We start from the raw sequence: 26,585 nt of genomic DNA, 5'->3' as shown, positions 1-26,585 counted from the left end.
AAGTGATTGTCATTGTGAAACACATCACACGGTGAAACAACGAAATGTGTCCTCTGCTTTTAACCATCACCCTTGGTGAGCAGTGGACAGCCATGACAGGCACCAGACCTGGAAATTACAGAGTCTGTCCTTCTGAAACGTTCACAGTTGATGTGGCGACGTTGAGACATCTGCATGAATTACAGGATCCCATGCCGGGCCTGAGCAGAATGACAGCATCAGGCAGCGGATCACTGCTGTAAATGTGTATTCCTCTCCCCACTGGCTACAAGCAGGTGGCACATAAGTGATCTCCAGGCCCGATTTCTCTCTTTTTTCCTTCAGTGAAAGTCAAGATGGGGTCAAGTCAGCCACAGCATTGAGGCCTGAGCAGAACTTTCTGGGAAATGCATAATCTAAAAATATTCCAAAAACCAACTTGATCCCAGGACACATTTATGTACATCTTTACCTTATGCATAATTCACATCTGACAGCCAATTCTGTGAAGCCAAGACCTATTTTGGCCATATGCAGAATAATGAATAAATATCTTTAGAGATTTTCTAGGTCGTATTTTCCCGTGCACTGTTGTCTGAAAATGGCTCCACATGTTTAACAGACAAACCCACACAGATGCTGAAGCTGTTTAGAACGTGTCTTGTGGCGGTGGGAGGCGGTGGGAGGCGCTGGGGTGAGCCGTGGTGTAAATTTTGTGCTGAGATCAGAACTCTGCTCAGCGAATGTGCCTCTGTTGCTGCAGGCAGCATTGCAGGGGTATAAATCTTTGAAGAACCGCAGAGTGCATCGCGGCTTGCCCTGCCCAAACCTTGAAGCTTTGATGTGTGTGTGTGTGTGTGTGTGTGTGTGTGTGTGTGTGTGTGTGTGTGTGTGTGTGTGTACATGTATGGACATGCACAGAGAATTTTTGTACAATTCAGTCATAGAAATCACAATGCAGTTACCATCATCTTTAAAGGGAGTGAACTAATGGATTATTATGTAAGGGCTAAAGCACTAAATAATAAAACACTGGGTATGTTAATTTATTTAACTTTCCTGAAAATGTAATTTCTATCAAAATACATTGATTTGTGTGTAAATGTGATGTACTAATGCACATGACCTAACTGCTCCCAATATTAAATTTATTTTAATAAAGCACTGTCATGTAAGCACTGTCCAATGTATTTGTAATCATTTTGATGACCAGTGGATTAATTTACAATCAATTATCTCATCACTCTCGTTAACTGTATCTGCCTTTGCATTTCCTGACACAATGAACACACTACACAGTTCCAGGAGCATCGTAATGATCAAGACTTTATTCATATGTGCCATACAGCGGTATGATACAGAGTCACAGGATAGTAATATCAACTACATTCAGTTGCTATGTTTCTTTTTAGAAAGTAATAGTCTGGTTGGTACAGTCATTTCTAAAACTGTGGCGCGAGAGAGGCGGTAGAAGGTCTCCTTGGTAGAACCCCGTGCTACTGGTGTGTTAAGGCATTTTGATAACCTACAGCATTCATGTCTTGTTGGACTGTTGTTGTGGTTCAGCGGTTTGTGGACTGACGGTCATTTGCACATCCATCAGAAAAAAAAACGGCAGTGTTGGTTTTTATTTTTAATTGTTGATTGGTTTTTCAGGCCGAGGTGTGTTGCAGTGTTGACATCTGGGACCGTATTCCAAATTTACCCAGAATTCCTTCAAACATCAAAACTTTTTAACGAGCCATTTTACTAAAGCACAAGCGACACACATTTTATAGCAAGGGGTACAACATGTCCCGGCGTAGTAGCGTGTCTTAACACTGGCAGTGTATAAAGAGGAGAGTGATGTTATAAGTGATGCTTGAGCTGTCGTGTTTTTTGGCTCGTTCTTTTGTGGTTTCGCCTTTGGAAATGCTAACGTTCATGAATGTGCTATTAGCTCTGAGTACAAAGATGTTCGGACTTCTCATGTGCTTCAGTCATTCTCAAGAGTGCATTTGTATTGTGCCAAAATACTAAATCCCACCACTAATTAGGAAGGGATCTTTTTTTCTCATAAAGATGGGATACTGTGGCCCATGCAACTGTACTACACAAATATAAAAGTTGCCAATTGCATGAATCTAAAGCTTCTTTATATTAGCGCCCACCCTCTCTCTCTCTCCCTCTCTGTCTAATTTCTTTCATCCTTGCTAAAGAACCCAAGCGACGCACTCGCTCTTGCCTGACAGTTACTATGTGCCATGAACTGTTACACATGCTTTCATCATCACGCACTGAGCGCTGAGAAGCAGAGAGAAGGGCAACTACAGCCCAGTGATGACCAGCCACACTCTTAATAAAAGCCTCAGCGATTAGCTAGTGATTCGTAACTAGGCCCAGAAATAACCCCACATAATAAAACATATACATCATGCAGCTAATTTTCAATTATTAGTAAGCGAGCAATCTTGAAGAGGAATTTTGCTTGTGGTTTGGGTAACCTTTTGCCTGGTAAAACTGACTGCTTTTGGCTTTTAAAAAGGTCACTGTCATATTTGCAATACATATGAAAGCTAACCTGGACATAAGGACAGATATTGCTGACAGTGGCGAGGCTAACGTGACATTTGATTGCCATTCACATGTGAGATATAGGAGAAAACACGAAAGTCGCGATGCCTCCGTGTAAAAAGACTTTTAACAGCATTGCCATGGTTAATATCAGATGGACACGCTGGCACACCTCAGCATGTAAACAACAGCAGAGCTTTCACCTCACATGTGGATCACATACAAGCGCTTGACCTGAACTTTTTGTGTATAAGAAGAAACATTAACAGTTATCAAGCTCAGTATGCTAAACTGGTGTATCCTAGGCATTGACAGTGACACACACACACACACACACACATACACACACAAACACTCCGGAAAGTGCCAAAGGTGTCAAGGTGTTAAACAGTGGCAGTGCACTTTAAATCTGACATCTATGTTGGTAGGCTAGGTAAAGATTTCTCCCCACTTTAAATATGGAAAAAGTTGAGAAAACACAAAATATTTCAGTTTTTTTTTTTTGGTTTACAACAAAACTAAATGCAAATACATATTATTTGAACAAATTATGCGTTATTTGAACAAAAGATGTTGGAACTATATTTCGTTTTGTTTAAATGTATGCATTAAAACTCACAAAAACTGTGCAATAAGAGGCCTGTCCTCTTCAGTGTGAAACAGTAGAGTGCTGTATTTGATGTTCCTAAATACCTCGGAAGTGATAGTCTGAGTGATTAGCAGACGTGTATGAGACTCTACATTTTGGTACTCTGTAGCAAACCAAGAGAGACTGAGCCAGATTTTACTGGTGAAGAGAAGATGTGTATACTAGATTCCTCTCTGACAACACCCTTGTGGAAATGGGAGAAGAAGATAAGATGAAGAGAATGGGGGTGAGGTGAAGAGAAGAGAAGAGAAGAGAAGAGAAGAGAAGAGAAGAGAAGAGAAGAGAAGAGGCTGTATTCCTCTAGTTCTTCTGGCTGATGTTCAGGTCGGCGGAGTCATGCTTCTCCACCTTCTTAGTGGTGAGAATGGTCTCCTCGTAAACCTGGGAGGACTTGAGTGATTTGCTCTGGTCCTCTTCCTTGCCCTCTTTTTTACCCTTGCTTGTGGTAGTGTATAGGCGGGTCTGGTAGTTGTAGCTAGGAGTAGGGCTGGGGAAGGTGATGCCTGTGCCAATGCGAGTCTCCTCCCCTTCCAACAATTTCCTGGTGGAAGAGACAATTAAATCCATTTTAGTACCAGCACACCAAACTTTTCGCTTAATTATGTAGTAAACATGCATCATCTGTGAACTTAAATTGTGACATTACTATTGCCTACCTGTAAGCAGCAATTTCAATATCCAGAGCCATTTTGACATTCAGTAAGTCCTGGTACTCCCTCAGATGTCGAGCCATCTCGCTTTTGGTGGTTCTCAGCTCATTCTCCAGTTGGCCAATTGAGTCCTTTAAAAATATTTTATAGCTATTAGTGTTATAATCAGTAAAACGTACCACTGTATTTTTCTGTTTTCATTCCAAAATAGCAGTAGTTCGTGTGGCTTTAAGCATTTAACTAATAATTCACTAATTGCACACTATTAATGTGGCAGCTACCTGTACACACATGGGAGTTTTCAGCATTAACAATGTTTAAATGATAAATAATAGGGTGTATTTACAAACATTTACTAACTATTTACTGGTAATTTGTAATTACTAACATTGACCAACTATTTACATTTACTAACAATTTACTGGTAATGTGTATTTACTAACATTAACTATTTACATTTACTAACTATTTACTAATACTGTGTATTTACTAACATTAACTATTTACATTTACTAACTATTTACTGGTAATGTGTATTTACTAACATTAACTATTTACATTTACTAACTATTTACTGGTAATGTGTATTTACTAACATTAACTATTTACATTTACTAACTATTTACTGGTAATGTGTATTTACTAACATTAACTATTTACATTTACTAACTATTTACTGGTAATGTGTATTTACTAACATTCACTATTTACATTTACTAACAATTTACTAATACTGTGTATTTACTAACATTCACTATTTACATTTACTAACTATTTACTGGTAATGTGTATTTACTAACATTAACTATTTACATTTACTAACTATTTACTGGTAATGTGTATTTACTAACATTAACTATTTACATTTACTAACTATTTACTGGTAATGTGTATTTACTAACATTTACTATTTACATTTACTAACTATTTACTAATACTGTGTATTTACTAACATTAACTATTTACATTTACTAACTATTTACTAATACTGTGTATTTACTAACATTAACTATTTACATTTACTAACAATTTACTAATACTGTGTATTTACTAACATTCAATATTTACATTTACTAACTATTTACTGATAATGTGTATTTATTGACCAAAAATAACTTTAAATACGAATGTGGGTAATGTTATAAAAATGACAATGTTAATATTTCATCTCCTATACAATAATTTGTCATTCAAATATGAATTCTGGGTTCAGAACCACGGACAGGGGCGAGAAGAGCGCTGATCGGGTTTCTGATTTTTTTGGTCGGTTCATCTTTAGTTGGTCGGACACGCTCACCTGATAGCCAACGATTTCCATGTTGTGCCTGTCCTCCATCTCGTGGATCTGCCTCTCCAGGGACTCGTTTGTGCCTCGCAGGCTCTCGATCTCGATGGTCTTGGACTGCAGCTGCCTCCTGAACTCGTTGAGCTCCTCGCGGCTGGCGCGGATGGTCTCGTTGCTCCTGCTGGCCTGCTCGCTCAGGTCGGCGAACTTGGACTTGTACCAGTCCTCGGCCGACTGCAGGTTCTTGGACGCCATGGACTCGTACTGGCTGCGGATCTCCTTGAGGGCGGAGGTGAGGTCGGGCTTGGACACTTCCATCTCCACCGACACCTGCGCCGCCTGGATCATGTTCATCAGCTCGGCCACCTCCTCGTCGTGCACCTTCCTCAGGAAGGTGATCTCGTCCAGCAGCGACTCCACCTTCTTCTCCAGGTCCAGGCGCGCCATGGTGGCGTCGTCCACGTCCTTCTTGAACGCCTTGAGCGTCCGCTCCGCCTCCTCCCGGGCGCGCATCTCCTCCTCGAACCTGGCCCGGAGCTTCAGCAGGTCCTCCTCGACGCAGTCGCGCTCGATCAGGACCTGCGCCTTCTCCCCGCTCAGCTCCTCCAGCTGCGAGCGCAGCTCCCGGATCTCCTGCTGGTACAGCTCGGCCAGGCGGGACGGCTCCGTCTGCCGCTGGCGCAGGGCGGCCAGCTCGGCCTCCATCACCCGGTTCTGCTGCTCCAGGCTGCGGACCTTCTCTATGAACGTGGCGAACCGGTCGTTGAGCCCCTGCATCTGCTCCTTCTCGTTGGTGCGGATGATCTTGAACTCGTTGTTGAGCGCCGAGCTCTGGCTCAGGTCGAAGGTGGGGAGCACGGCCCGCCTGTAGGAGGCCAGGGACGAGCCGCCGGCGCGGGACAGCGAGTGGGACCTGGGGCCGCCCATCCTGGACGGGGAGGCCGAGTAGCGGGGAGACTCCCCGAAGACCCTCCGGTAGGAAGAAGCCGAGTAGAAGTCGGACCCGTAGCTCATCTCGGCGGCGTGGGAGGGGGACACGGCGGGCTGCGGGCCGGGACTCTGGCTTTTATAGGGGGACAGTCCCGATCCGAACGCGTCAGGCGCGGAGAAGTTCCATTGGTGCAGAGCCGCGTGGCCTCCTGGGAATGGAGCTGTCCGTTTTGGCGCAGTGCTTATATATCGGCGGGGACGTTTCGTTTTACGGTTCGTTGATGCTCCAGCCTTCCCAAATTCTCGTGGATTCATCATTTCTGCCACTTATTCCCAGCCAGCCAATACTCTCCGTGTAATTCGGTCAGCATCGGTGTCGCTCCTCTCACCGTGAAACAATGAAGGTGTATTCTGAATGCGTATATTTTTTATAATTCTTAAATTATTATATAAATAAAGATCAACGGCAGGAACCGTTTTCATTGGTCTCTCGGCCAATGTGACATTGTGAAAATGACTTTTAAACAACCATTTATTTCTTATTTAACCCATAATCACGTAAAGTTTGTCTCAATGGACTTTGACAGGCCCTACAGTTGACACCCCCCACACTTCTGAACATAAGGAAAAACCTCTGAAAAGAAAGGAAGAAACGTTGGGAAGGAGTGATACAGAGAGGACGCCCTTCCAGGGTAGAGTGAGCATGCAAGTGCTGTCAGTTCAGGGTTGGTGATGATTTGTCCAATAAGAGAAAACAATAAGAGACAATAATATTCTGCAAAAACCTCTCCAGCTTTCTGATTTCAGGGTATTGATCCGCCCGCTTTTCTTATGTGAAGCATCTTTGTCCCACATTGTGCGATGTCAGCGTCCAGCGCTGGCGTTGTCCTGCCATCTACTGGCGACGTCTGCGTACTACACGGTCCAACGTCCCACGCAAGGACACGTTTACGTCTGTGAATGGACACTGTGTGGGTTACGGCGTTTTAAAACACTCTCTCCAAAATCGGAATTTCGGAAACGATCGCGAATAGTGCCGGAGCATTGTTGTGATTACTTTGTGGTAATGTGTTCTCCTACAGTTTCAGCTTATTTACCAGAGTGATAGTTTAAGCAACATTTATGATATTTGTGGGCTTTATTCACCCCACCTCGTTGGTTGAAATACATAAAACAGAACAAACAAACATTAAAAAACCCTAAAAAGTAAACATCTCAACATCTCCACATCTCCAAAAAATCTGTAAAATGATTTTGTGTATTTAGCTGCTGATTTGATTCGCAACAGCCCGCATAACTCGCATATCTCTCTCGAAAACGCGTATTAATCATTTTTTCGTCTGCGATGTTGCTTCTTTGTTTATCAGAAGGAGACGCCCCGCCCCTCCCGCCCAGGCTCCTCCCACCCGCGCCCCTGACCGCTACCAGCCGCGCCACCTCGGGGGCTTGTGGTCCCGCTCGGTCCGAGTTGAGTAAAGTCCGTCCCGCGGAGCGCATGCTCGGGTCGTGTCGGCAGCGAGGTGAGTGTCGGGAGTCGGACCGTCGCGACGCGCGGCGCGGCGGAATTGACATTTTTCCTTTTGCATTTTTCTGCACAAGATGGTGGTGGGGACGGGGGGACGGGGGGACGGGGGACGTCCGACTTCATCCAGTAATAAAAACCCCCCTGGCGGCGTGATAACTCGGCGTCGGGAGCGGAAGTTAAGCGAAGCGGGCGCGTAAAGTAGGTCAGACGGGGCCGGCGGAGGGCTCCTCTCCGCGGCGTGATTCCTCACGGCGTCGTGTCGCGGGAGCTCGGTTCGCGATGCTGAGGTGTCGATGGCGACAGTGCAACTAAAACTAACTTTAGTGGTCGCGTGTACATTTTAAAAGAGTTTATCGGACGCCCTCATCCAGGACAGTCCCCCCCTGGGGACACTCCGTTAAATGTCCTGCTCATGGACACTATGGTAGCAAGTGGGGTTTGAACCTGGGACTTCGTGGACTTCTCATGGAGCTAGTGACTGTGAACGGTAATGGCGACGTTGCACTAGACAGCTCAGCCTTATCCGCAATCTAGGATTTCTGAAGACTAAGCAACGCAATGTTTTAACCCTGTCCCCGTTTTGTCCCCAGTCTCTCCGGACAACATTACGACATTTCGCCTGGAACCTGTACAGCCCGCCCTCCCGCGCTGCTTTCTGCGGCTCACCGCTTCCCGTCCGCTCGCCCAGCTGGGAGCTGTTTAAATATTTGAAGATTCCCGTCCAAAAGCACACAATAAGTCCCATTCTGGGAGCGGCCACGCCCCGTTCCCATCATAAATCATTAGCGCGCAGGCCGACAGGCCAGATAAGCTCGGTCTTGGCCGCTTCTCCTCAGGGTTGTGCAAGGACTTATCCGGCTTATCACCAAACGGTGAGCGCCACATCACCGTCCGCTTAGACTCTGTCCACGGGCGCATCAATCAGACTCTATTCACGCCGGTAACGTAATCCCGTCAATGGAAACGCGAGCGGCGCGTTTTTTCACTTCTTTTCTTTTCCCCCAGATTGAATTCGGCAACGGAAGGATCTCGGGAGAATGACGACTTCGTGGAGCGATCGGCTGCAGATCTACGCGGACCTGCCGGCCAACATGGACGGCCTGGCCATGAAGAAATACCGGCGGGAGGCCTACCACAGGTATCCGCCTCCACCTCGCGTCCGATGAGCACCGCCTCTTCGTCTCATCCATCGTTTTATGGCTGAACAAAGGTCGACACCGAATAACCGTGGGGCAGTTTTGTCCCCTCCGTCCCTTTAACAGGTGGAATTTAGTAGAAGAGTAGAAGCGGATAGAAGAATCCGGATCGTCCGTAATGTCGTCGGTAAATGCTCGGGGGCCCATAAAACGGCGCTGATGTCTCTGTATGCGGGCAGTGAACCCCCCCGCCCGCCCGCCCGCCCGCCGTAGTGCTGTCCTCCTTCCAATCTGAAACAAATCACTTATCTCGTAAATGTCAAAGTCTTTCTAACAAAGTTTTGGCAGCAGCCGCACGTGAAATTACACTTGCGGGCCAGAAATAGCGGGCGCGGCCTAATAATAGAAAAAGGTCCCTTCTGTCGCGCATGTTTAAAACCGTTGCCTGGAAACCAAAAAAACCAATTCCCCCCGAATCAAGGGGTCGTTACGTAACGCTGCAGCACCCTCTTCGTTTTGGGCCGATACGGGGTGCCCCAGGGATTTTGCTCTTGGCGTTTGGGGCGGCGAGGCCGCGGCGCCGAAGACCGGTGGAAAGCTGGCGCGGGGTTATATCTGCGACAGAATGCTCGGGGCTAAAAGTACCCTTCCTGTGGCCCCCGGACTGCTTGTGTGACGTCACTCGCGTGAGAATGAGCCTCCGGTGGCTCGACACTGCTGACCTGGTGGACTGCATGTCCTGTTCTGTCCCGGCGCGGTGCTGGAACCACCGCAGGACGTTACTGTAGCTTTTGATTACAATGAACTCATTCACCTCCCTCTCAATTGGTCTCCAGAAACGACCCCGATCCGCGGAAAAAAAAAAAGCCCGAGCTGCATAAACATCTGTCCTGTTTTGGCTGATGGCTTGTTTAGAGCGGTCATACGTCATGTGGATATAAATGTCCCTTACAACCTCGTCTCTCTAGGAGGTCACCTTAGCATACGTCTGGAAAGGTCCCCTGACATGAAAATGTCAAAATTTGTGAGATGATTTAACATTAATACGAGTTCCCCCTAGCCTGTCCGTGGTCCTGCAGTGGCGAGGAAAGGCGATCGGTGTAAAGAGTGTTTCAGGGAGCGGCAGCTCAGACGGTCACCTTATGTCGTCATGAGGGGAGAGGTTACCTCCCGTTTCTCATGCTTTGCCCAACTCTCTCCAAGAACATTATGGCCACCGACCGCCATGGCTTGAAGACGTCTGAGGCATGTTCGTTTGATTTATTTCTGGAAAAACTTCCTGTCTGCGCCAAACCTTGTCGCTGGTGAAATGTGTCGATGACGACAACCACCCACTTCCATAGGCCGCCCTCCTCCTGGCCCCGCCTCTCTCCTCCTCATTAGCATTTAAAGCCACAGTCCCCTGGTGAAATCTCATCGTGTGACTGGATAAGTGCGTCTGTAATTCCGCACCACGGCTGAGGTTTGGAAAGAGACTTTAGATACAGGATTAGGGGACCAATAAGACCGACGCGAAAGCAAGGGAAAAAAAACTCTTTTAAGAATCGGCCATTTTTTTCCTCTTTTCGTTTTTTTGCCGAAGCATGTCTTGATTATTCTGGATGTCTTTGAGGACTGGTAAACAACTCACCTCTGACAACAGGCAACAACAGAGAATGCCATGGAACTGGCACCCAATTCTATTTTTACAACAAGACCGACTGAATGGAGCGAAGGCCTTTTGTTTGGGGTTTTGGCCTGTAGATTGTGTATAACATGTACCCGTGGTGCCGCTGGCACCAGAAGTGCATTACAACTTAGCATGCATCGCGCCCACTGCGCCTGGCAGACTACCCCATGGGAATTAGTCCAGTATGTCTGTGCAACAAGGTAAGCCAGAGAACGACTGTTTTTCAGTCCAGCTTCTTCCTTGTCTTAGTCGACAACAGAAATAAATTTTCAGCATGAGGTGTAATTTTTTTTTTTTTTATTCAAGCTGATTTTTATTCTCTGATTGGCTCCATGGAAACGTCTGTTGCTGCAAATATTCTCACGGACCTCTATTCCATATTAACAGCGTTGAGTAATAATGCCGCTTGTGTAAGCTCAGCGTGAAGTTTGTAGGGGGTGGAGGGACCAAGCAGCTGAACAATGTTGATCGTTCTTAGCATGCGGGCCCTGTCGCCACAGAGCTGATTTATTTCCCAGAATGCCTGCACAGTTTCTCAGAACAGTGTGGCGATAATTGTCAGGTTAGCGTGGGGGGCAGCGAGGTGAGTACGTGTCTCAAGAGACACTGGATCGGCCCATGGCCTTTAAAGAGCGTCCACCTTACTCTACAGAAAGCTCATCTTCACTTCATAAAAAAACTCATTTTTTATTGTTTCATGCACATTAGCAACAATGTGCATGAATTTATACATTTTCAATTTACTTCCCTTGTCTATAATAATAATGCATTATTAATGCATATTAATGCATTAATACTTTCACAGTGTTGAAGGCCGAGCTTCATGTATTCATACATAACTGTACTAAATATTATAGTTTTAGTAAATAATAGTAAATATTTTAGCCTTTAGTGTAGTACCATCTCCGTTTGGTTTCCATTACTAAATAAATTCTTTTCTTTTATTTCCACAGAGTATTTGTAAATAGAAGTTTGGCGATGGAGAAAATTAAATGCTTTGGCTTTGACATGGATTACACTTTGGCAGGTATGTTGCTGCTTTTCTATTTGTCGCTTACATGATCGATCAGCTTTGGCAAGGTAACGCTCACATAGTAACTTAATGGGCCCCGTTTTCACTATGCTTCGCACAAACGCAAGGTGGGAACATCGCAGTGCAAAACGCTAGCGTGTCTCCATACGTTATATGCACACTAAAGTAAGACTCCAAAACTGGCCGATATTTACTTTTATTTCCCTCAATAGAATGGCGAATCGATTATTTGTGATTGGAATGTGAAAAAGATAGATTATCAAATAAATAACAAAACGAAAGAACATTAACAAAGTAAAATGTAAAGTACATGCAAAATGAACAGTAATATGAATAGTTTTTAAACAAAATGAATACATTTATATAATAATGTCAGTGTCAGTCTGGGCACGTTTTTACTTTTACCAGAGGTAATTAGTTACATTACTTGCTACCCTCCACCAGAATGTGGGATTTTTTTTTCAGCGTCCACTTTATTAGTACGGAGACAACAATCAAATGCCATAAGCTGCTGTTGTATCAGCACATAAGCTTGGATCACTTTGACACCGAATTTTTCACTTTTCAAACCATTTTATTGCTTAATTTGGTATTCCTCTCTGCCTCATCCTGGGGCAGTAGGTGGCCAACCAGGTAAAGAAGTGGACTCATAACCGTATTCGGGTTCGAACCGTCAAGGTGCCACAGAACAAAGTACTGTCCCCACACACTGCTCCCTGGTGATAGTTTAAATTAAATTTAATTTTACATTTTATTTGTGTGCACCATGTGCTGGACTGTAATGTTGTCACTGATTAGGATATTGTGACTAGAGCACTTTTTGGGCATTAAAAGTGAGGTTCGTGCTTTGAGCACTAGACTAAGAGGGAAAGGAAATGAGCGTGTTGGACGTAAATAGTTGTAATGGTGTAAATAGATGAAAATGTTGAGATGTGGTTTACATGGAGGTTCAGTTTTGGTGTAGGCAGACGGTGCCAGACAATAAGTGGAGCCGTGTTCTCGTTAATCAGTGGGCGTGGTCGTGTTATACCCTTGACTCCACCTACCAGCTTCTAAAAATAAAAAGCTCTTATTCCAGCCGAGTGATTCTTCCTCCTGGTGTGCATGCCTTATGTAAAGAGTGAGTCATGTACACAATTTTAACATCATTCATTCATGATCAAAATTATTCTACACCACAAACGGTAAGGAAACACACCCTTAATCGGAAGGTTGCCGGTTCGAATCCCGAACTGCCAAGGTGTGACTGAGGTGCCACTGAGCAAGGTATCGTCCCCACATACTGCTCCCCGGGCGCCTGTCATGACTGCCCAGTGCTCAGTAAGGTGAAGGGTTAAATGCAGAGGACACATTTTACAGTGTTCACTGGGTGCTGAGCTGTGGTGGGTAGTGAAAAAAGTATGTGAACGCTTGGAAATAATAACCAGTTGAACCCCTTTCTATAGGTGTGAATCAGCACATGCACAAAGCTTGGGAGGAATGTTCCTGGTAGAACTGGTCTGTTAGGTCTGTCATATTCTTTTGAGGTGTCATGTGCGTGTCTCTCAAGTCATTCCATCAGATCTGTATTGGGTTGAATTTCAGCTGACGTGCAGATTCTCTCACATTATCCTGCAGATTTTTTTGATACACTTGGGAATTCATCTTCTCTTCAGCTATTGCAAGCAGGGCAGGCCCTGATGATGTTTCCTCCACCGTACTTCACGTTTGGAATGATGATTCCAGGATGCTATGCAGTGCCCTTTTTACACCAGATGAGGTGCTGCATGTTCTTCCCAGATAGTTTGAAGAATCGTAATCTCATCAGTCCACAAAAAAATGGTGGCAATACCGCTGTGGAGTGCCAATGTACTCTTCAGGCATGCAGCAATGTTCTTTTTACTGAGCAGCTGTGTCCTGCCATAGACACCCTGCTTGTTCACTGCTTTATATACCATACATTGTATACTCAGATGTTCCTATGGTGAAAATCTGGGTTGTTTCTTTACCTGATTAATGTGTCATTAATGAGTTAATGTTGTGCTCTTGGGGTCATTCTTGGTCGAGTAGCCACAGTCCCAAATTTATTCTTGATTGTGGATCCTCTGAAAACTCTTTTTGGCAAGACATGGCTCAGATAGGCTACTTCCTGTGTGTAGCAAACACAAAAAGTGGGAATTTATCAGTAACGTTTTGTGTTGTTTTTTTAGCCGCATTATATTTGTCAATTCCCTTGACTTAGATGAAGATCAGATCATATTTTATGACAAATGAATTCATAAAACCATGAAATTTAAAAGGGTTCACATACTGTATATATTTTATAAGTTAGCTCCACGCAGGTTTGTTTAATAAGAAATACCTGAAAGATTTTAAAATGCAAAATTACAAGACATATTATTTACTATTGATCAACAGCCACAGAAGAACATTTCCTGTATTGGTGTAATTACACAGTAGTTTATATATGAGTGACATGAGTATTGTCACTTTAATAGGTTATCCTCTTATAGTTTAATCCCTTCATTTATTTGTGCCATAGTGAAGCATGGGTGCTGGTGACCTACAGATGTAGTTAGATTTATAATTATAGACAGACTATGAAAGTGAAAATTGTTTTGTCATTGTGATACACTGCAGCACAGCACACGATGACACAACAAAATGTGTCCTCTGCTTTTAACCATCACCCTTAGTGAGCAGTGGGCTATGACAGGCACCCGGGGAGCAGTGTGTGGGGACACATTGGCAGCTTGGGATTTAAACCCACAACCTTCCAATTATGAGTCCGCCTCCTTACCCTCTTGGTCATCAATGCATGCGGTGCAAAGAAAATAGACATGCACTATGCAAAATGACCTATTTGTGCCTTGCGTCGGGTTCCATTTAAATTTTCATTTACATTTACCACCAGAGGAAATTAATGATGACGTCATGCTTTATGAGTCAAAATAGTTAGATAAACGCATTATATTCCTAGCACCAGGGTGAAAAGTTGTATTTTTGGTACAGGGAAGCATTCATTTTGAAAATGTTTAGGTAAATATTGAAATTCGAATTATTTCTGACTGCAAATTTAAGCGACAAATACTCGGGCAGAAGATCTGCAGTTGACCCACCTTGGACCAGGGAGCGTTTCTGATTTCACGTGTTGCATAAGAGTCAACATCCATGCAGGCTGTTTATCGGCAGCGTGGTGGAGGTCTTTCTTAGGTCATTGTAACAAGAGATGGAGAGTGTTTGATTTGACTCCGTTGGCATATTTAAACACAGTCGCCTCTGGCTTCTTCTTTGAGCATTAGTAACCGAAGTGCATTGACTTCTAAGTACAGCTTCGCTTGCTGGCTTTGGGAAGCGGGTCATCTCCATGACATGTTGAAATGGATTACTCCCCTGAGAAGGGGAAGTTGGGTCCCCCCCAGCCAACAGGACAGACTTCGTCCAGTTTAGATTCTGCGGACGCTCAGCTGTTGACATTCGCCGCTTTACAGATGCCCATAACCAAGTGCTAATGTTTACAAGAGAGCGGGCTATCATGTTGTCTTGCGGTGCGCTCGGGTTGCAACCACAGACAGGGGGACACTAATGGCATTGGAGGTTTGTTGGAAGGTCAGGGGAGGGAAAGGCTGCTGTTGCCATGACGTCCATAGTACCGTTCGACCAAGCTGCTGTAGGCCATGCTGTGTCATTCTGTTCATGCGCATTCGTGCTATAGGACTTGTCTTTGGAGATCATTACAAATGCAGAATCAGGGCTGACTCGTGGCATAGGCAATGTAGGTAAATGCTAAGGGCGCCATCCATCCAGGCGGCATCACAAACGGAGGAAGAAAATAAAAAAAGTTTCTTAAAACTTGTTAGTATTACTGTGTTTTAATATGAATTTAACTTCATAGTAAAGCCTATTAAGTAGTAGTAGTAATAATAATAATGACACGTAACTTTCGTATGAAAGTAACTCCATCCCCACTCCAGCCAATAAGGTTCATGACATGTTTTTTAAAGGTAATGCCATAAAAAAAGTATTTTGTTGCAAGAAAACAGTGTAAAACGCAGTTCAACGCACCTTAGTTTGCCGTTTGTGTAAAAAGCATGCCGCATTTACACTGTTAAGTGTCACCCAGGACGGCGTAAAAAGCCACGTTCTGGCTGAGTTTTGGGGGTTCCACCTAAAATCTTCCCTAGGGCTCAAAATTTGTTAGCGGCAGGCTCGTGCAGAATGATAGTCAGTGACAGCATATGCTAAAAATATCTGCTCTCAGAAAGAAGAATATTTGGAATATAGGTATTTACAGAAGTTGGTGGCCACGTCATTGTCGTGAACTTTTTGAAATGGTGGTTATTCCTGAACTATTGCAGTGTGACTAGTTCCCCTGCTTTAAAAGACTGTGGGTAATTTCTAAATATGCATAATTCATGGAGATTTATTATAATTTATTTTGTGCCCGAGAGAAGACCAGGCTGTAGCAACAGACAAATTGTACTGAAACCACTGTTAAAGGAGAGATCATATGTTTTTTTTCTGACGGTGCACATTCCAAACCCAACCCTGACTCCAAAACCTCCAAAACTCAGTCTCACTGACGTATAGGCACCATGTAGGCCACACCTTGCAAACACATGTTAGATCTTGCTTTCAACTTTTTGCATCAAACGCCTCCTGCCGTTCACTCCACTCAGGTCACACCGCTTATCTAAAGCAAACTGAATATTTCCAGTAGGTGTGAACTCAACCGACATCTTATATAACAACTGTGCATATGGGGGTGTGTAAAACAGTTTTGAAAGGAGCGACAAAACTTTTCAGTTCATTCAGCTGGTACTTCATAAGACAGATTTGGTTAAAAACACTGACAATGGTTTAAAGAAATTTCTGTAAATTCTCATTAAATTCAGACTGAATCACTGTGTTGTTTTTTAGGACGGGACATACCGGTCAAATCACAGTGTTGCTGTTTAACACAATATGCTTTAAATTAGGCCAAACTTTGACTGGTCTGTCGCTTTAAGGGTCTGATGAGAAAGGCTGGAGATCAGGACACTCAGCTCCTGACCTCAGCTCACAGCATAGTGCACATAGTGCCACATAAGCAGTCTGCCTAGTCAATAAATCATTGGGGAAACTTAGCAAAGACAGCCTTCACCGAGCAGCAAATGCAGACACTCCAAAAATTCAGCCGGTTTCATGACCAAAAACAGACATTTGGCACTTAAAAGCAAAATTGTGGTGGTGCATACAGGGGTGCACACTGCACATTCAAATATTATTCAAAACAGCTTCATGGTCATTTCTTACTGCGTTTTATCTCATTTGGACTGGTAATGTAGCACACCACCAATCAAACAGAAATGTCCTGGTAGGGTGGTAGTAGCCTAGTGGGTAACACACTCGCCTATGAACCAGAAGACCCAGGTTCAAACCCCACTTACTACCATTGTGTCCCTGAGCAAGACACTTAACCCTAAGTTGCTCCAGGGGGGGACTGTGCCTGTAACTACTGATTGTAAGTCACTCTGGATTAGGGCGTCTGATAAATGCTGTAAATGTACATTAAAGAGATCTCAGATTTTGTTTGGCATGTAAAAATGCTTGTGGGTCGTAAATTCTCCGGAGGGACATCCACACGGTGTAAGCAAACTCCCTCATGAGACTGTAATAGTCCGCTATTGAGTGCATTGGCTGAAGGAGGTAACGGATGAATGCAGTATCCTGGTTGAGGCGGTTTCTGGGGCTTCTTCCGGGAAGCTGTACCGCAAATATATGTTCTCAATCATAACCCCCCCCCCATCCCCCCCGCCCCCCAAAGGAGCCAGTCACTGGAAACGGTCAATTTAAGGAGTAAAAACAGCTATGCTTGGGTTTCCTGGTTAATAGTAAATTCTCTCATAATGCATTTCATCTTGTGGTGTTTACTTCTATAGCATGTGACCTTTTACTTCATTCTTGAAAGCTGTCTTTATTTCATGTATTTTTCACCAGCTCAGCATGCCCCACATCGAACAGTTAAACAAAGGATCGTTCAGACAGTGGTGCATACTGTACATAGACATATACATGGATGGCACACAGATGCTTTTGATGCATTGTTGTCTTTCTATCCCTGTAAAAGTGTTTTTTTTTTTCAGTGCCCCCTGCTGTAATTTTGAATCTTTCCCCTGTAGAGTAGAGGCATTGTGCTGTTTATAAAAAGACCTTTGGTGGGATGGCGGTCGCGCTTACCCTAAATGTGGGTAGCGGACTTCAAGGTCAACTCAGATGCCACGGATAAGCAAAGAATGGCGATGATGCCTTTTCGAGGAATGGGGGCAGGGTCTCAAAATAGGTTTCTTTGTAGCAGCTTCGGTAGACCTCTGCGAAGAGAGTGAGATTATGTATGCCTGCTATTTGGATTGTGGAATCTGGCAAGGGCTTCTGACTCTGTAGAGCTCCTCTAGCTTCACACACCCTTGTACACTGGCGCTTTCACCTTCGGGAATTCTCATGATCACTTCCCTTTCCTTTCGTGCACAGATAGAGCAGTGGGTGTTGCCTTATAGACGACTGGGGGACAGAACAGACAATGGAACTGTTGGCCTCTGTTAACAACGCATTGGGAAAACATGACAAGTTGGAAAAGATCTTGTCATTAAAGATATGACTGATGTGAGATTAATGCATTATCTGAGATTCTCTCCTATTGGTCCTTTGAGACGAGGTAACCATTAACTGAAACATTTCATTACATTACATTTACAGCATTTATCAGATGCCCTTATCCAAAGCGACTTACAATCAGTAATTACAGGGACAGTCCCCCCCTAGAGACACTCAGGGTTAAGTGTCTTGCTCAGGGACATGATGGTAGTAAGTGGGATTTGAACCTGGGTCTTCTGATTCATAGGCGAGTGTGTTACCCACTAGGCTACTAGCACCCAACATTTGTAGCTCTTCCTGTCGTTTTGTGCAACCCCACTAGCAATGTTTCAGAATGCAGGGGTCACACATTGACTTGTTAATAGGCTTGTGGATGCCACATCCTTTTACTACACTTTCTCTTATGTGAGAGCATGTTGGGACTTCAGTGTATGTTGTTTGCTGAAATTGCATTTAGAGCCATAGAATATTAGAACGTTATTTAGCCTGCATCCAGAAAGATTCAGCATTTTGCAAGCTTTGGGTAAATTCTCATTATGTCTGGAGTAATTGAATAATAATTATTCATTATGTCTGGGGCAGTGGTGGCCTAGCGGTTAAGGAAGTGGCCCCGTAATCAGAAGGTTGTCTGTTCGAATCTCGGTCCACCAAGGTACCACTGAGCAAATTACCGTCCCCACACACTGCTCCCCAGGCGCCTGCCATGGCTGCCCGCTGCTGACTAAGGGTGATGGTTAAAGGAAGAGAAAACATTTTGTTGTGTCACCGTGTGCTGTGCTGTGTATCGCAATCACTTCACTTTCACTATACATCAGCACAGGTCATTTAACTCTGTCTCCAGGAGTGATGCAATGTCACAATGTCAGTTGCAGTTCTTCTTAGTTCCTTGTCAACGTTTGATTCTGAGCCGTGACACCCAGGCATCCCTGCTTATCCTACCAGTGTAGATAATGTGTGATATACGAAACTCACTAAACTTGGCTAAATTGATTGCAGGCCCATGTGAGAAACTGGTGAACAATTATTAGATGCTAATACTAGTTTCCAGTGCTTTTTCACCTGTAGGCACTGCATCAAAGGTTTAATGGTTTGCTTCTTCAAAATAATCAACCAGTTACACAGTAACTGGGGGCAGTGGTGGCCTAGCGGTTAAGGAAGCGGCCCCATAATCAGAAGGTTGCCGGTTCAAATCCTGATCCGCCAAGGTGCCACTGAGCTGAGCACCGTCCCCACATACTGCTCCCCGGGCGCCTGTCATGGCTGCCCACTGCTCACCAAGGGTGATGGGTTAAAAGTAGAGGACACATTTTGTTGTGGCACCATTTATCACAATCACTTCACTTTCAGTTGTTTTTGCAGGAAATTTTCATTAAAACTTTGTTCATTGTTTCTACCTCCCTCAGTGTACAAATCTCCAGAATATGAGTCCCTAGGATTTGACCTGACAGTGGAACGGCTTGTTTCTATTGGCTACCCACAGGATCTCCTTAGGTTTGTCTATGACCCAACCTTCCCAACAAGGTATGTCATTGTGACATGAGTGGTGTTCAAATAGACTGTTCAAATAAAATGTCAAATAAAATCTGTTATATAATATATGTTCTTTATTACTATCTGAACAGTGATCGCTTGTAAGTTCCCTCGGTGTCATCCTCTGCTGTTTTTACAGGGGCCTGGTGTTTGACACCATGCATGGGAACCTGCTGAAGGTCGACGCATATGGAAACATTCTGATCTGTGTCCATGGATTCAATTTCCTACGCGGGTCAGTAAAGCCCTTTCGTTCTTTCTCCGCAGGAATAGACCACTCGGGCCTATTTCTGTAGTAATGAACAAACCCCTGAACAGCGTGCTCACAGTGCTCCCCTCCCGCTTTTGTCCCATAGGCCCGAAATCCGAGAGCTGTACCCAAATAAATTCATTCAGCGCGACGACACAGAGCGCTTCTACATTCTCAACACTCTTTTCAACCTGCCAGGTGGGAAGCCACGGTGTCTCTTTCTGGATGGTAGCTGTGTGTGAAGCCTAATCGAGTTTATTTAGAGTTAAACGTTAAGCTTCAATCACGACGCGTAAAATAAGGTTTGGACCGAAAATATATGCACTTTGTTGTACAGCACTCTGAATAAATGTGGTAAAACATTGCATTTTGTTTTTCCTGGTCCCTGTTGTCTCTTTGGACAGAAACCTATCTCTATGCCTGCCTTGTGGACTTCTTCTCCAATTGTGACCGGTATACAAGGTAAGGACTATGTCCTTCCTGTGACACGAGAAGTCATGCATGCTGGGATGCAGCAAACAGCCAGATCTGTCCTATCGGTGTGGTTCGAAGGAGGATCTTGAATTATGTAGACGCTTCCCGATAAATATAGCATGGATAAGGTAATCCGTTAACCTTCGCCCGTAGCAGTAAAGAGGAATGAGCCACCGCTGCTTGCTACAAGCCAGTCACGTCAGCGGCAAGGATTAGACAGATGCATGCTGCAACTCTTTAACATTCACCCATACCTGAAATTAATTGTGCACTTGCGTAGTAATGCATGACCATGCTTTTTTTTTATGACCACAAGATGAGGGATGTTGTCAGAGTAGACAGAGCTGTAATTATGCATATTTGCGTGGGTGTGGGTGTGTGTGAGTGTATGGGTGAGTGGTCTGGTCTGGATGCATGTCCTCTGAAAAACCATTGTTGGTCTTTTAGGGGGAGAAAACTTTCCTGTTTGCCTGGACACCACAAACAAGGGAAGACGTATCCCATTCAAAAGAAAAAGCAAAACTATGTACGACATGTCAGATTAGCATTCTAACGTGTGGCCCTTCATCTGCTGCTCCTGCTCTTTTTTTAAAACCCTAGCTGTGCCACAGGATTCAAAGACGGGGACCTCTTCATGTCCTTCAAGAGCATGTTCCAGGACGTGCGTGATGCTGTGGACTGGGTTCACTTCAAGGTAATACAATTTAATGCATTGTAGTCTCCAGTAATAAGTAGCTGACCTTCAATTATCAGGCCAGTTTTGTGGCTTTTTGTGCAATTCATCAGGCAGAACCCAGGTGGACTTTCATCAAGTTCCATTCATGTTACTCCATGTGCTGCGGTCTGCGGGTTCGTGTGGGTTTCAATTAATGGAAAATACTGACCGTCAGCAGTAAATCTTTTATGAAACATGCTTGGTCAGCACTTTTGAATGCACTTTGTATGTAGGGAACCCTGAAGGAAAAGACTGTGGAGAACTTGGAGAAGTACGTTGTCAGAGATGTAAGTTCATGCCATGATGTGTGAGCATTTTGTAGCGGCCGTTGAGCCAGAGTGGCATAACGCGTAACGTCTGTCTCTCATTCAGGCCAAACTGCCTCTTCTTCTGAGCCGAATGAACGAGGTTGCCAGGGTTTTCCTGGCAACAAACAGTGACTACAAATACACTGATGTAAGAATGCGCATGTCGTGATTACAATAAAATATTATCAGTCTTAAAACAGTGGATTTGGGGACATGTTAATTGAGCAGTACATAATTAAACCTTTGTTTTCAATTTCTTCACAGAAAATCATGAAATACTTGTTTGACTTTCCCCATGGCCCCACGGTGAGTCAAATCAAGCATTTAAATGGTTGTACATCCTCCTTTTTTTAAATGAAAACAGTAGTTCAATTTCTACAAACTGTTACCAGGGATTAATTGCGTAACCAGTGATTAATGTTAGTGTTATTTAGCTTTTTATTAAGCTAAAGAAGTTATTATTTAAAGGCTGTCTGACTGGGATCATCATTTGCATTTACAGCATTTAGCAGGCGCCCTTATCCAGACAGGCGTTTTGCTCATTCGAACCTTGTATAGATTCATTGGATAGTCCGTGTTGAACAACCGCTCTGATGATAAGTTGTGTTACAGCCAGGCACAGCTCACCGGCCGTGGCAGTCCTACTTTGATCTTATCCTGGTGGACTCCAGAAAGCCTCTGTTCTTCGGAGAGGGAACAGTGCTGAGACAAGTGGACACGGTGAGTTATTGCTGTTTACCGAGGTGTCTGGTGTCAGTAGAGTTGTCTCATGTCTAGAGCTAGACGAATACGGCCTGCCCAGAATGCGAAAACAGGACAGTTTTACGACAGTTTTAGCACAGCCCGCAGCAAGATTTAATGATGCCGTTCTCTTATTCAGGCCACCGGGCGGCTGAAGATTGGCACATACACCGGACCCCTGCAGCATGGCATTGTGTATTCTGGAGGTGAACGTCTAGCACATGTTGTGTTCTCAGTCTTTGGACTGTTATTTCAGTAAGCAATTATCAAATTGTCTCTAAATTCCAGGCTCCTCAGACATTGTGTGCGACCTTCTGGGTGTCAAAGGCAAGGACATTGTGTACATTGGAGACCACATCTTTGGTGACATTCTGAAATCAAAGAAACGCCAGGGCTGGAGAACATTCCTGGTGATCCCAGAACTCGCCCAAGAACTTCACGTGTGGACCGAAAAGAGCTGTGAGTCACCAACAGCTTTTATAGTCTTTTTTTAATTTTAATTTTCATTTTATTTTAACCTCCTATTAGTTCAAACTGAAATTAAAAAACAGAATTAGGTCAATAGCTGTCAATAGCTGTTACTTATTATTTAATGAGTGTCATTAATTTCATAGCACTGTTTGAAGAACTGCAAGGTCTGGACATTTTCTTGGCAGAACTTTACAAGTGAGTGCTGCCACTCTGCGGAGGGTCACGGACATTAATTCAGCCCAGTCCCTATATTTATATGCACACACTCACACTCACTCATGCGCATGTCGACATCTAGGCTAACTAAAAATATGTTGTTCTCCCCATCATCATTCTGTCTGTTTTATATGCTTGTTGCAGATAACATTTGTGTCATTTAATCGCTTAATGTCTTCCCTCTCACTCTCTTTCTTCCTTTACAGACATTTGGACAGCAGTAGTAATGAGAGGCCTGACATAAGTGCCATTCAGAGACGAGTTAAGGTACTCAAATTGCAAACCCGGCAAAGCAGACCCTCTGCACGTATATGCATGTTTAAGTCTATGATCAATAGCTGCAGACCATTTATTACTAACAGCCCACACAAAGTACTCTAAAATGTCAAATAATAATAATATATTCACGGTTTCTTCAACTGTGAATTAACTGTTAAAAATGATTGACAGCTCTAATGCACATTATGGATGATTTTAACCTAAGATCAGTATGCACACATATACATCATTAAAGATGTTGTGTTGTTGTCGTTTTTTTCTCGATCCTGAAGACCTTACAGTAGCGCACAGACCCAAGCGTTGCATGTAACGCCGCACTTTAATGTGCTATGAACATCTGTCCCACAGAAAGTGACCCATGACATGGACATGTGCTACGGCATGATGGGTAGCCTGTTCCGCAGTGGCTCCCGCCAGACCCTGTTCGCCTCGCAGGTGATGCGATATGCTGACTTATATGCTGCCTCCTTCATCAACCTGCTCTACTATCCCTTCAGCTACCTGTTCAGGGCGGCACATGTTCTGGTGAGTTCTATATGGTTACTGGCTGATTGCTTTTTGATGTAAAGAAGTTACAATAGTTAAAATAGTTATAAATATATTCATATTCCTTCAAGTTAACTAGTACTGGGAACGTTCTCTGTCCTGGAGATCTTGGGCATATTCCCTTGTTTAAAATTTGCTAACATTTGAAACATTTGACCTTGGGCATGAGAACTACATTTTGGAAACCGGAGAGAACCCACGTCTCGCACTGTTCCTCAGATGCCCCACGAGTCCACGGTGGAGCACACACACGTGGACACAGACACTGAGTCACCCCTGGCGACCCGCAACCGCCACTCTGTTGACTGCAAGGAGCTGGAGTGTAAGAGGAACCAGCTAACGCGCTCCATCAGCGAAATCAAACCTCCCAACCTGTTCCCTCAGGCCCCCCAAGAGATCACACACTGCCATGACGAGGATGATGATGAGGAGGAGGAGGAGGAGGAAGAGGAGTAAACTCGTCTGATTCCTTTTATTTCTTGGTAAATGCTTTTCATGGGGAAAAGTTTCAGTCAGCTTTGGAGAAATCCAATATATATGACTTTATATAGAGTTATTTAAATCATCTTTATTTTTAATATAAGGAACATCTGAGTGTGTAAATGCCTGGACCACCTCAAAAGGTACACAACAGTTATATAGGAATATAACAGGAAAAAAACTGCTTTTTAATGGTTAATTCGCAGGGCTGGGGGATGTGAAATTGTTTCAGATAAAAATATGTGTGTGTCGTGCATGTCTTAAAGCAAGCTCCAGTATTCATAGTGAAGAGACACAACATCTCATGAGGTCATTTGTGTAGTAGAAGGTTCCGCCATTGCGTTTACGTAAAACCCTTGTGCATCACGCTCAAAACATTACATTTCTTTAAGTGAATGCAGTCAAGGACATTGTAGGAGAACACAAATGATGTTTGCAAGGGTAAAAAGCGTTATATATCAGACTGGAATTTCCAAAAGTCACATCACATACACGTGTGAAATGCGACTGCATGCGGAGACAAATACAGCAGTATCGCCTGCAAACAAGCCGACCTAATACAAAACTCTTCTACTGTATGTATCATCTAAAATGTGACCAGAGAACGTGCACCAGATGTTTGGGTTCGATATCCGCTGCTCTGTTATAAATTTTTCAAAATAATCAATTACACGATGAAAAGACACTAACAAGACTAACCGTGACCCGTAGCACAGTATCAGATGTGGACAAACATGTCCGCCTGCGGCCGCTGAAGATGTGGGATTTCGAATTTTGTAGTCCGTCCAGAAAGTGGGAACAAAATGCTTGGAAGACCGTGCGTCCCGTGTACACAACCGATAAGTCCACTCTAAGTTTTTTTTAGGCCTGTCAGTTTCTTCAAAGTTAGGAGATTTTCACCCGATAAACATATGATTAGACTCGTTTAACAGTTTGTGCAGCAGAGATACATACAACGGTAGTTTTTGGTTGAGTATATGCAATACGGGAATTAGTCCGATATGTCTGTTTTGTCGTTCTGTTTTCATAAATGATTTTTTTTTTTACTTTTGTGATTTAAGTGAAGGCATAGCTTTGTCAGTATAATGTTTTTGCTACTCTTCATTTTTCTCCTTTTTGTAATATCATTTTCTTTTTGAATCAAGCCCCTGTTCTCCTTTTTTCCATGTGAACAGGAGAAGAAAGAAGTATTTTTCTGAAGAATACAGACATATATATTAATAGATTACTGTATGCTCTTATTTATACTGACACCATTAGTATTTCAGAATGTTTTTCTTAATGTTGGAACTGGTTATATTGATACAGAAATACTGTGACACCATCCTGAAGCATTAGTAGCTACATGCTTGCAAAGTAAAAGTGCCTAAGTTTATTCTTTCCTTCCTGCATGCCCTTGTATGGTTTTTGAAGTTATATTAGAGTTTTATTATATGCAAATGTACAACTGAGGAATAACTATGTAAAATAAAGATCTTTTTTTCCATTATGCGTTTATAAACATTTCTGGTTTATTTAAAAAATTGCATATCATGAAAATGGTCATTCATTTTTTGGAAATTTAATTCAATCTTCTAGCTCCAATCAAGTATTCTAAATACTGAGAATTATAAGATGTCAGCCTTAACCACCAAAATAAAATTTAAAAATCACCATGTGTGTAATTAGTTATAATGGTTTACTAGATTAGTAGTTCTAATAAAACAGTGGATATTTTTAAATACATAAATTAAGATTATTATAGCATTATTATTTAAAATTTTTTTTTTTACAGATTTTGACTGAGTGTTTATACAGTACATGGACTATCACCTGGTCATGGTTGAGGGGTTTGTGGACCTCTATGACCCTCAAAGCTGTGTTGTCTGGAGCTTTATGATCCTGGCAGGGTCTACCAAGAGGACAGAGGACAGAGCAAGACTGGTCATATTCCTGCAAAATAAGTGAACCCTACCTGGCATGGGACCAGCAGGATTGATTGAAACTCAGTAATGGAAACTGAAATCGAAATGTCAACTTGGCGGTGGGGAAGGAGCTGCAACTGGTGAACTCGATAGTCCTACTGGGAGATTTTACCGTGGGGAATGATGGAGGAATGTGATTGTGAGGAACAACCTCTGACCCATGTTCTGTACACTCGGCTGAAGAGAGTTTTCAAATGATGATGACTTGATACTGAGTTGGATTTGTTGCATGAGGAAAAGGATTTGACCCCAGGAGACCAATAGTGCACAAACAAGCAAGATAAAATGATAAAAGTGACAAAAAAATGCATCTTGGTACTGTCGTACGGTCACTTTTAATGATTTGATTTCACCAAATTTCACTTAACCGTATTTTAGCCGTCTTAAATATCCTTAGATATTTTTTTTAATGATGCATGCCGGTAATTTGACCCTTCTGAAACAAATTAACATCTTTCGCACAACAACAGGATTCTGCATTGTTATGCAGGCGTCGGTTAGGGTAAAATAACTTGTTTTCAGCTGTAACGAGCCATGCAGTAGTTATTCTCTTTATTAAATTTTTTTTTTAATTCTCTGGACTGCCAGTG

The 26,585-nt window shown here is 43.4% G+C and overlaps 2 protein-coding genes across 4 annotated transcripts; one reads left to right on the top strand and one right to left on the bottom strand.

Moving 5' to 3' along the window:
* Positions 1–1,287: 1,287 nt before the first annotated feature.
* Positions 1,288–6,245, bottom strand: inab (internexin neuronal intermediate filament protein, alpha b). The gene is made up of 3 exons (XM_028973433.1): positions 5,129–6,245; positions 3,838–3,962; positions 1,288–3,722 (listed from the first exon to the last, which is right to left on the bottom strand). Exons 1-3 carry the CDS (start codon positions 6,128–6,130, stop codon positions 3,482–3,484), a joined length of 1,368 nt encoding a protein of 455 aa, XP_028829266.1. The 5' UTR covers positions 6,131–6,245; the 3' UTR covers positions 1,288–3,481.
* A 1,172-nt stretch (positions 6,246–7,417) lies between these two features.
* Positions 7,418–25,520, top strand: nt5c2b (5'-nucleotidase, cytosolic IIb). 3 transcript variants are annotated; one of them, XM_028973432.1, is made up of 19 exons: positions 7,776–8,058; positions 8,162–8,443; positions 8,577–8,709; positions 11,330–11,403; positions 19,425–19,542; positions 19,691–19,786; positions 19,908–19,999; positions 20,206–20,263; positions 20,876–20,969; positions 21,224–21,277; positions 21,363–21,446; positions 21,563–21,604; positions 21,911–22,018; positions 22,179–22,245; positions 22,328–22,498; positions 22,654–22,705; positions 22,933–22,993; positions 23,354–23,530; positions 23,771–25,520. In XM_028973432.1, the coding sequence occupies exons 3-19, from the start codon at positions 8,609–8,611 to the stop codon at positions 24,005–24,007; spliced, it is 1,686 nt and encodes a 561-aa protein (XP_028829265.1). In that variant the 5' UTR covers positions 7,776–8,058; positions 8,162–8,443; positions 8,577–8,608; the 3' UTR covers positions 24,008–25,520. The 3 variants fall into 3 exon arrangements, with proteins under 3 accessions (XP_028829263.1, XP_028829265.1, XP_028829264.1); XM_028973430.1 differs by lacking the exons at positions 7,776–8,058; positions 8,162–8,443 and adding an exon at positions 7,418–7,566; XM_028973431.1 differs by having other exon boundaries at positions 7,776–8,443.
* The last annotated feature ends 1,065 nt before the right edge of the window (positions 25,521–26,585 follow it).

The sequence above is a fragment of the Denticeps clupeoides genome, chromosome 3 (genome assembly GCF_900700375.1).
Source record: "Denticeps clupeoides chromosome 3, fDenClu1.1, whole genome shotgun sequence".
NCBI classification, from domain to species: domain Eukaryota; kingdom Metazoa; phylum Chordata; class Actinopteri; order Clupeiformes; family Denticipitidae; genus Denticeps; species Denticeps clupeoides.
The sequence above is the reverse complement of the archived record's forward strand: the minus strand, read 5'-3'. Positions and strand labels throughout refer to the sequence as shown.